The sequence below is a fragment of the Quercus robur genome, chromosome 6, assembly GCF_932294415.1.
Source record: "Quercus robur chromosome 6, dhQueRobu3.1, whole genome shotgun sequence".
Lineage (NCBI taxonomy): Eukaryota > Viridiplantae > Streptophyta > Magnoliopsida > Fagales > Fagaceae > Quercus > Quercus robur.
Genome location: NC_065539.1, coordinates 53,457,415 through 53,468,227, shown reverse-complemented (window position 1 = coordinate 53,468,227; position 10,813 = coordinate 53,457,415). Strand labels below are relative to the sequence as shown.

The 10,813-nt window shown below is 33.7% G+C and overlaps 2 protein-coding genes across 2 annotated transcripts; both read right to left on the bottom strand.

Annotated features, from left to right (window-relative positions):
- Window positions 1-649: 649 nt before the first annotated feature.
- On the bottom strand, window positions 650-2,440 carry LOC126689495 (early light-induced protein, chloroplastic-like). The gene is made up of 3 exons (XM_050384708.1): window positions 2,173-2,440; window positions 1,951-2,034; window positions 650-1,148 (listed from the first exon to the last, which is right to left on the bottom strand). Exons 1-3 carry the CDS (start codon window positions 2,335-2,337, stop codon window positions 804-806), a joined length of 594 nt encoding a protein of 197 aa, XP_050240665.1. The 5' UTR covers window positions 2,338-2,440; the 3' UTR covers window positions 650-803.
- A 4,232-nt stretch (window positions 2,441-6,672) lies between these two features.
- LOC126689494 (early light-induced protein 1, chloroplastic-like) lies at window positions 6,673-8,100 on the bottom strand. Its single transcript, XM_050384707.1, has 3 exons — window positions 7,856-8,100; window positions 7,647-7,697; window positions 6,673-7,150 (listed from the first exon to the last, which is right to left on the bottom strand). Exons 1-3 carry the CDS (start codon window positions 8,012-8,014, stop codon window positions 6,806-6,808), a joined length of 555 nt encoding a protein of 184 aa, XP_050240664.1. The 5' UTR covers window positions 8,015-8,100; the 3' UTR covers window positions 6,673-6,805.
- Between the last annotated feature and the right edge of the window lie 2,713 nt (window positions 8,101-10,813).

The following is a 10,813-nucleotide window of genomic DNA, read 5'->3' as shown; positions in this document are numbered from 1 at the left end:
AATTATGTCTAACTAGTTGTTGAAGCCAACGGCCAGGTGCAAGGGAATATAGTAATATCAAATAATATTGTGATTTGCTTTCTCTAATGTAAGTGATTATCATTTTCAATAACACAATTCTTTAATTGCTTGGTTGCAGAAACACGACACTAATGGAGGGGTAACCCATAAGCACCACAATGGCGATTTGAGCATGCATGGACTTCTCCTTGATCCAAAATGGGTGCAGACAGTGCAGTGCATAATGTTAAGACCAGAGAGATTCATGTTTCTGGTGCATATGTAAATATATGAAAGAGTAAATGTATTCTTCTAATTCTTTTTGTTCATATGTTTGCTACACTAGAGTCATTCCCACATATGTAAATATATGAAAGAGGGGTAACATATGTTTGCTACCTGTAGAGTCCTTCCCGCACATAAATTTGAAATATTCAATGTAATGAATAAGAGACGATGCTCAATTCCAATTTTATACCATAATTTTTCAAGAAAAACCAAAACTTTCCCATGTCTAGTAATTAATTTGGGTTGTCCTTTTATATTTAAGCGATAATTAATGGTTAGTGATGGCACAAGCTGGACAAAGTCATTTGACAATGTTATACATCAACGACAAGAATAGACAAATATATTTAGAGCGGACCACTTGTTTGATAAGACTCATTTGCATATAAGTTTCTATTCCTTTATAAAATTGAAATCCAATTTACTAAAAAATGGATTACATAAGTGGCTTTCCAAATTACATGGAAATTAAATATTCATTTACAAAATTTGGTTTGAGTTAGCAAATCAAAAACCTAAATAAGGGTTCCACCTTTGACATACTCAGTAAAGGCTAGTGCAACCAAACCCAACATGGCAAACCTCCCATTCCACATCTCAGCATCTGAGGTCATCAACCCCTTTGACTTGGACTCCACACTGATTCCCTGGAACAAAGGAATTAGGGATGCAAGAGAGAGCACAATGCTAGTCCCTAAGAACCATGGGATCCCACCATTGGATATCTGGTCAAACACATCTTGGCCGTTGGATAACTCTACTGCCAATGCAGCAACAAAGCCAATCATTGCTAGCCTGCCGTTGATCCTTTCCGGTGCAGGCCCACTGAATGCCAACACGTCTGAGAACTTTGTGCTGACCTGCCAATAGTGAAATGTGTCAAAATACTCTTAACAATGTTGTAAAACATAGTTATAAGTAGAACAATATTTCTCACAACAATTAACACGACTTTAGCATAATAGAAGCAATTTTTTTAGTGAATCAAGTAAAATTTATGTTACTTTGTGGCATGTTGTCATGTTAATAGCTAGAAAGTGTAGATACTTCATTTTTTATCAAATACCTAATTTCTGAATCTATACCCGATACTTTCAATCCCTTGACAATGGATGATGAACACTTATCTAGTTTATTATTTATTTACTATTTTCATTATTCCTCTTAAATTAAATTTCACTTAACAATATATAAAAAATATAAGTAAAAATATATTTAATAATTAATTAATACATGCTATATTGTATTTTTTATATATTTAATTTTAGGGAATGCTGTATTTTATCTTAGTATTTAAAGAATCACGCATGTTGTAGCCTACCTATACCTGAAGACTTATCTCTACTTCTTAGTTGAAGAGATACCTTAACGGTTATAATTAAGTCTCTGACATTACTTAAAAAGTTTAAAATGTATAAATTAGGCACAATTTTTTCACAAAATCAAGGTGAGATATTTTAAGTTGTGTATAATAGAGTTAGGATCAATAACAAATTTATGTGAAATCAATTTTGCTTTAATTATAATTTGCTGAGCGAGGTCAAAAAAGTTCATGAATAATTTTGTGTGCTTAAACTATTTGGTAAATAGTCATATATATTTAGGGTTTCTAACTCAAAAAAACAAAGAAAGAAGTATCTTTTGGGTTAAGGGTAGGTATACCTTGGGTGCAGGACGAGGGGTTTGTTGGGGCTGAGGTGGTGAAGGTGAAGTTGTAACAGGCTTTGGCTGCTCCTGCTGGTCCTCCTGCAAAGTGAAATGCCATGGAATCATACAGTCAAAATCTATAAATAGAAATCAATTAGCAGATCATGTTTATTAAATAATTTCTATCTAACTTCTGAGATTTCCACAAAAAGAAAAACAAACTAGACTTTTCATTACCTCTGCCATGCAACGAACTCGCATACTACTAGCATATCTGGGCAAATGTGGCACATAACTAGTGGAAATTAGAAACTGGTTCACCCTATTAGTAGATCTGTTTGAAACTACACGATTCAAAGGTGGTCTTACTAAGATGGATTGCATTGCAGATGAGACTGCCATTGCCAATTAGAGCTAGCTTAATGGAGTAGGCTATTGATGATCAATTAGCTATAAGCACCAGGAAATGAGGTACTAAAGTTGTTGTTGTGGCATTAATGTTAGGCCTCGAAATGACATTATATAGAGAGTGACAGAGTGTGTTGGAGGGGCAAGCACTAAGCAGAGCAGTGGATATTTAAGGAGCCACGTCTTTCCATATATATTTTCATAAGGATATTGGTTCACGTGTGTTCATTTGTCCTCACATGGTGGTGTAAGCAATAGACATGGCGCTCTCCTTCACCATAACTTTCTGCCACTGAGTTTGAGGCCCATATTGCTTCCGAGGTTTTCACTTTGAAGGGAAGGGAAGGGACCGACTAGACCATTCCACATTTCAATGTTCTAAATCACCTCTCACATTGTGCCACGGTTCTAGAGGTGATTTAGAACATTGAAATGTGGAATGGTATACCACTACCAAACTTTGTGCCACCGACCCCCAAAGATATACCATTTGATTCGTTTAAACAAGCAACGTGGACTATTTGTATTATTTTCTTTATTATTTTTGGTATAAAGGAGAAATTTTATTTAATCAAATAAACAGTTTAAGAGAGCACATAATTTATTACAAAGCTTTCTAAGGGTGCTTACATGACAAACATTCAGAAATACTTTTCATACACAAAATTTGGGCAAGACTAATGTATAAAAATTCTGTCAATTAGCTAGTCCATCATCTATTTCATTGTTCTTTTCTACGCCATTGTTTGAGTGTAGTTTCTCGTTGAATATCGTATCATTTGGGTAGATACTAGTTTACAGTTGTGGTAGAAAAAACTCAAAGGAACTCATTTTTTTAATTTTTTTTATATATATAATTTTGCTAAACTCACAGTTCAAAATTTTAATGAACTTGCATTTCCTTTTATCATAATGACATCATTAAATTTTTTTTTTTTTAAAATACTAAGTATTTTAACACACACACACATACGGGGAGAAGAGAGAAGGTTTTAAAGAAATTGACAGTAGTGTATATCCAAAATGGTCTATAATGACATCATTAATGATAAAGAGATATGTGAATTACTTTAACCGTGTCATCTTAGACTAAAGTTAAACTATTGTTTTCCTCTTTAAAATTTGCAAGAAATTTATTTTTCTTCACTTAAACTATTCAAACCTTTACAATTTTTGTGTGTGTGTGTGTGTGAGAGAGAGATAAATCAAAGGATGAGACAATCAAATCTTATTCTCTTAATTTTAAAAAGACTTACCTTCTCACATGTACTCTTCGTAGAAAAAGAAGAATTTTAGTAAGATTTTTCTGAAGATGTTGTAAAACTAAAGGATATGTAGATCATAAACGATGTAAAAACCAGCCCAATAATTCAATATTAAATTAAAAAAGATCAAAATTTGAAGCCCAACAAACAAGGTATCAAATACATCGAGAAAAGAAGAAGAAAAGAGGATCCTAGAATGACTATCATCTGCTCAAACATGTAACCCATAAGCCCCACAATGGTGATTTGATCATGCATGCATGGACTTCTCCTTGATCTATAATGGGAGCAGCGCATAATGTTACGATTAGAGAGATTCATGTTCTTGATGCATATGTAAATATATGAAAGAGTAAACCTATTGAGTTTGGGCTTAACATATATATATATATATATATATATATGTTGAAGTCAAGCCTTGATGCGATGATAATGTATCTTTCACCAAAAGCAACAGGTCATAAATATGAGACTTACTCTCCTAAAAGAACCTTATTAAGGACCGAGAATTAATTTTTCTCTATTTCTTGTTCCCTAACATTTGTGGAGAGATTTTTCATTTGGTACTTGATAAATTTTGCAATTTTATTCAAAATTTATTAGCTATGTTTTTACTAATCCTAGATAGTTAAACTTTGGTACATTGCATGATTGCACAAACTTGGTTTTATTATAAATATTTAAAGTTAAACTAATTTTTCAAAAAAGAAGAAGAAAGTTTATAATAATGTATTTCTAAATGTTTATTGTCTAACTGATTTTTCACACTTGATTTGATTCAAGTGAGGCATTAGAGAATGTGAGACTCCAAAACAAAACTGTTTTTCTAATAAATCTGAGGCATGATGTAAACTCAAAGATTTCAGAGTCTATCTATCACACTATTGGTTTATGAGATTTTTAGGGCGGCAAACCGGTTTTCTCTTGCTTTCTTTTGGTGCTTTGAGGATGAGAAGATGATCATGGCACCAGATGAAGTGGTAGGAGAAGGAAATGTGAGGCTTTACAAGCCCTTTGTTTGCTTAGATGTACAAGATAGTATTCCTAACTCCATATAAACACTACAGCCTTCTCTTTTCTTCTCTTTATAATTGTCAATAAATTAGTGATCAAATCATTATAATCAAGAAGTTTTTTGGTTAGTGTTTGTGAATCTCAACTGACTTGTCACTCTGTAACACCAACATTCTCATTCTCTGTGGCATTTTGTCGAACACCACCGTTCCCATCATCATTCATCACCAACGGCCCAATAATTTGTCAGCGTCCTCATTGAGCTTCTTCCTGTGAAGCCTCTATCACTCGGCTCCAAATTTAAGACAAAGCCGAAAATCCATTGGTTTAGCCATAAATTTGGTCTTGCGTGATCAACCCAAAGCCCATGAATATTATGCATTAATAACTCAAGCCCATAAGCATCATGCACCAGCAGTCTCGGTCCCAAACAAAACCCATTAATATGGCCCATACATTTGACTAAACCAGCAATCAGCCCCAACTCCCCACTTTTGCTTAGTATAGGTTTTTTTTTTTTTTTTTTTTTTTTTTTTTTGGTTAAAAGGATATATATTAGAAACCAAGAGTTAGCCACAGTGGAAGAAGTGTTACATAGTATATATATTACAAAAAAGACTAGAGAGGTTGTGCATTAAAGGTAAGATAACTGCACAGGCAGAGAGTCTAGGATACAAAAATCTTGTTGAAGGGATACAGCTTTCCTAGCCAGAGCATCAGCATAGGCACTCGCCTCCCTAAAGCAGTGTTGGATTTTCTAGAAAGGCAGCCGGTTCAGAAGGTTCCTGCAGTCATCAGTAATAGGTGCATAGTCAGCAAAAGATACATCATTATTTGACAGAAGCTGGATCACAGATTTAGCATCAAACTCAATTTCAACAACTTGGACTTGTAATTGCAAGCATAGGATTAGGTCATCCCTTACTGCCCACAACTCAGCTTCAATGCTGTTAGCCCAGCCTATAAATCTAGTGTAACCCTTCACCCATCTCCCTTGATGATCTCTTATCAGATCACCACCTCCAGCAAGCCCAGGACATCCAAGAGCAAATTCATTTGAATTTAGCTTCAACTAGTATACGTAATTGTAATTATGTTAATATAGATTGTAATATTCATAAAATAATAAGTCACAAATAAATATTCCCGTTATATATATATATATATATATTATGTAACAGTTTTTTTTTTTTGGAGATGAAATATAGAATGTAATAGTATTCACAAGTTTCAGTTATCCTATTTAAATATATTTTTATTTTATTTTATTTGTAATGAAATAGAGTATTAAATTAGATTTAGTCCAACCTTGCAGTGTTTGGTCATTAATTCTTGAGGAGGCAATTGTATTTGGTTTGTCCTGATCCACTCTTAGCAAGAAGCTCTTTAAATATGTTGTTTCACTAGGGAAGTGTGATGCATGGTATTTTAGCTAGTATAAATTATGTCTAACTAGTTGTTGAAGCAGATGGCCAGGTGCAAGGGAATATTAGTAATATCAAATAATATTGTGATTTGCTTTCTCTAATGTAAGAGTGATTATCATTTTCAATAACACAATTCTTTACTTAGTTGCAGAAACAAGACACTAATGAAGGGCTAATCCATAAGCACCACAATGGTGATTTGAGCATGTATGCATGGACTTCTACTTGATCCATAATAGGTGCAGTGCATGATGTTAAGACCAGAGAGATTCATGCTCTTGGTGCATATGTAAACATATAAAAGAGTAAATGTATGCTTCTAATTCTTTTTGTTCATATTCATCAAAAAAATTCATTCTGTTCATATGTTTGCTACACTGCAGAGACCTTTCCCACACATAAATTTGAAATATTTAACGTAATGAATAAAAGACGATGCTCAATTCCATTTTTATACCTTAATTTTCCAAGAAAAACCACAACTTTACCACGTCCTTTTATATTTAAGTGATGATATATGGTTAATGAGGCACAAGTTGGACAGAGTTATTTGACAATGTAATACAGCAATGACGAGAGTAGACAAACATATTTAGAGAAGACCACTACTTTTGATAGACTCATTTGCATATAAGCTACCATTCCTTTATAAAATTGAAATAAAATTTATTGAAAAATAGATTACATAAGCTGCTTTCCAAATTACATGGAAATTATTCATTTACACAAGTTGGCCTGAGTTAGCACATCAAAAACCTAAATAAGGGTTCCACCCTTAACATACTCGGTAAAGGCTAGTGCAACCAAACCCAACATGGCAAACCTCCCATTCCACATCTCAGCATCTGAGGTCATGAACCCATCTGACTTGGACTCCACGCTAATTCCCTTAAACAAAGGAATCAGAGATGCAGAAGTGAGCACAAGGCTAGTTCCTAAGAACCATGGGATCCCACCATTGGATATCTGGGCGAACACATCCTGCCCATTGTATAACTCCACTGCCATTGCAGAAACAAACCCAATCATTGCTAGCCTGCCGTTGATCCTCTCCGGTGCAGGTCCACTAAACGCCAACAGGTCATAGAAGTTTGTGCTGACCTGTAAATCATAGTGAAACACATGTCAAAAAACAATCTTAAATAATGTCGTACGTCAATAACATTTTTCATAACTATTAAAATAACTTATTGTGCTTAGTATTTAATAAAAGTAGGATCATTTAGTAGACCCAATTAAGAATTATGTTAATTCCATATGAAGAGTCATGTTACTGGTTATTGTGTCCATAGTATTACTAAAAAAGTAAAAAATAAATAAACTCAAAAGAATTTTTTTTCACAAAATCAAGGTGACACATTTTAAGTTATGTATAATTAAATTTGGATCGATAATAAATTTATGTTAAAGTAATTTGGCTCTAGTTATAATTTGCTCAGAAAGTTGTGAAAAAATTAATGAATAATTTTTTGTGCTTAAACTAATTGTTAAAAATATGGATTTTCAAGAAATATTTTCATTGTATATCTAGGGTTAGTGAACGAAAAAAAGAAAAAGAAAAAAGAGATGAAGTATCTCTTGGTTTAAGGGTAGCTACCTTGGGTGTTGATTGAGGTGGAGAAGTTGTCTCAGACTCTAGTTGCTCTTTCTGCAAAGTGCAAAGAAAATGAATCTTACGGTCATGAACTTTACTTAGAAATAAATCAACATATCATAATCATATAAATATTAAATTATTTCCATCAGGTTTTGAGTTTTCGACAAAAATAAGAATAAAAATTTATCATGGTTCATAGATTTCATTACCTTTGCCATGCAACGCACTCGCATGATAGCATTTCTTGGCACAGGTGACACATAACTAGTGGGAATAATTAGAAACTGGTTTACCCTAGTAGACCTGTTTGAAACTACACGGGTCAAAGGGCTTGCGAAGATGGATTGCATTGCAGATGAGGCTGCCATTATTACCAAAGAGCTTTTATAAATGGAACTCACTAATAGGCTATGAGTGATCAAGAAGGTAGTAGAAGATGAAGTAGTAAGTGGTTGTGGCATCTATGTTTGGTCTCGGAGTGATATATATAGAGAGTTTTGGAGGAGAAGCAAGTAGAGCAGTGGATATTTAGGATCCACGTCTTGCATATTATGGCAGTGTACTGTTTACTGCCCATGCATCAAGATTTTTTTTTTGTTACAACAGGCATTATGGGCTCAGTTGTCCACACATGGTGGTGTCGGTACGTAATGGACGTGGCACTTTGGGCTCATCAGAACTTCCCATCAGTGAGTTTATGGCCCAAATGGTTCGAGGTTTTCACTCTTTGATTTTTGAAGAGACTAATACCATTCCACTATCTTCTACGTACGACTCCCCTCTCACATTGTGCCACGGATTTTAACTTTGATCACTACCAAAGTTTGATACGCAAATGCAATTGATTGGGTTAGACTATACCAACGTTTTTGTTTGATGGGAAAAGTTTGTAAGAACTCACCGTTTTCTTTTTATTTTTTCTTTGTTTTTTTAGAATTTTAATCTATGATGTTCGCTTATAATGATAGTTCCTTATCATCATATCAAGACATCAATGAGTTTTTGGTATAGACGGGGAATTGAACCCAAGATCTCTTATACAACTATCAAAAATTTTACCAGTTGAACTAATTGGAATCTATCTTTTTCCTTTTTTCTTTTGGTTGCATAACTCATAGTTCAAAATGTTAATGAATATGCATTTTCTTTTACCATAGTGTCATCATTCCTAATTAAGCTCGAATATGACTGTCCTAGCCAATTTTGATTATACCGAGATATGTTAAAATTTTTTTTTTTCAATAGATATGTTATAAATTTTGTGTATAGGGGAGTGGTGGTTTGAATGTTATGCGTTACTTAAACTAACACATCTTTAGTTAAATTATTGTTTTCGTCTTGAAAATTTGAATCCACATTAAGTTCATTTTTTGATTTTTCTCCGCATAAAATACAGTCAATTTGAATTCAACTCATCTATAACAAGTGAGGTTTAGACTAGCCTATTTGACTTGATGAATCAAACAACAATTGCCTTATTTACACTTCCATGCTTAGTAAATTCATTTGGGGGAGGCCAAAGGACCACTCCAAGACTCTTGATGGGGTCTGCACATTAAGCAGATGTGATCAGAAGGGATGAAGGGGCAATAGAAAAGAGCATAATTTGATAGAAATGCAGACCTACTGGAACTAAGCTTGCCTAATTTAGTCTCTTAATCTGGTGTGTGTATATAAAAGTCTACAAATCTAAAAGATGGAAATGGGTATAATCTCACTAATCTCTCTCTTTCTCTATTTCGTTTGAGTATAATCGCTTTTGCTCTCTACTTTTATTAAAGTTGATAAATATGAGTTTTCTCTTATATATAAAGTGATAAATTTGGGATCAGAATTTATTGGGGAAAAAAAACACATTTTAATTCAGATTTGGTTGGCCATAATTTTCTCATTGCACAACTTTTTCAAGATTCTGAATGTTATAACTTGCTCATAAGTTGTTCATTGGTCAATTCCCAATTGATGTTGGTCTATTGTTCTTTAGATCTATTTTGACACTGCCACTGGGGTGCAGGGGACGGCTGTCTCATTTTTCTTTACTCCCATGATAGGTTTAATTTGCTCACTTGTCTAGTACGTTGGTTTGATAGGTTGAAGCTGCCAGTGTGATTTAGAAAGAACCTGTATCTATCACTCTTTGGTCAATTTTGCACCGAAAATTATATATATCACCTGCTTTAGTTAACAATACATTGATTCCATTCCCCTTTATATAGTTTAGTTTTATAAAGGGGTTCTGGACAGTATTCATGTCTTTCATATTTTACACATAATGATCTCTACTAATAGTTCTCGTGGATTACTTAATATATAGTTATGACAGATAGGGTCATGTGTCCATGGTTTACTCCCTAAGGATAGCTCTAAGCCTTAGCAAGGTTCGGCGTTATAAATAAATAGTCCTTACCGTACCAAAGCTTCACCCACATTTCTTTTCAATAAAATAATTATTACCTATGGGGAAAAAGAATTCACAATTACTGGGGGAAAAAGAATTCACAATTACTGACTTCACTTTGATCAACATTTTGATGTAAGTTCTTCACTTTCAAGAAAAACGAGAGGTTCCTATAGGCTATTGTACTATTTTATGGACATCTATTACAATATCACATTCAGTTATAAATAGGTAATGCTTTTGTTTTGCAAAAAAAGTATCATTAATTTCCCTAATTTAGACATGAATAAACTACATCCTTGATAAAAACAAAAGGACATAAATTTTAAATATTAAAAAGATAAGAAGCTAGTGAATATAAAGGAAAATACCAGAAAGAGATGCGATTTGGTTAGCTTCAGGGCTTGAATCCATCAGCATCAAAGTCGTTCGTATTGATCGTGGACCTTGATGCCTAATAGGAAGAGTTTGCAGATTTGAGGAAGCTACTCATAGTCATATTTTTTGGAAGAGATGTCTTGTTAAGAATATAATTGAACCCCACTGCAGTAACTTACAGCACACTAGAGCAAATTATCATTTACATATATGCTTAATTGTTACATCCCCAGAACCGTTGCGTTCTTTTTGATGAAAATGGACAAATTGAGTGTTAAACTTTGAACCTTTTTTGGACAGACCTTTTACATAAGCAAATAAATTATTAACGGAAAAAAGCCAGTCCAAACACACCATTTATCTTGGCAACACTGTTCTTATATTGCTATGG

Coding starts and splice junctions, on each gene's coding strand:
- LOC126689495 (XM_050384708.1), bottom strand. CDS start 2,337: ATGGCAGTCTCATCTGCAATGCAATCCATCTTAGTAAGACCACCTTTG. Junction 2,035..2,172: donor GAGTTCGTTGCATGGCAGAG/GTAATGAAAAGT, acceptor TTCACTTTGCAG/GAGGACCAGCAGGAGCAGCC. Junction 1,149..1,950: donor CCCCTCGTCCTGCACCCAAG/GTATACCTACCC, acceptor CACTATTGGCAG/GTCAGCACAAAGTTCTCAGA.
- LOC126689494 (XM_050384707.1), bottom strand. CDS start 8,014: ATGGCAGCCTCATCTGCAATGCAATCCATCTTCGCAAGCCCTTTGACC. Junction 7,698..7,855: donor GAGTGCGTTGCATGGCAAAG/GTAATGAAATCT, acceptor TGCACTTTGCAG/AAAGAGCAACTAGAGTCTGA. Junction 7,151..7,646: donor CACCTCAATCAACACCCAAG/GTAGCTACCCTT, acceptor TATGATTTACAG/GTCAGCACAAACTTCTATGA.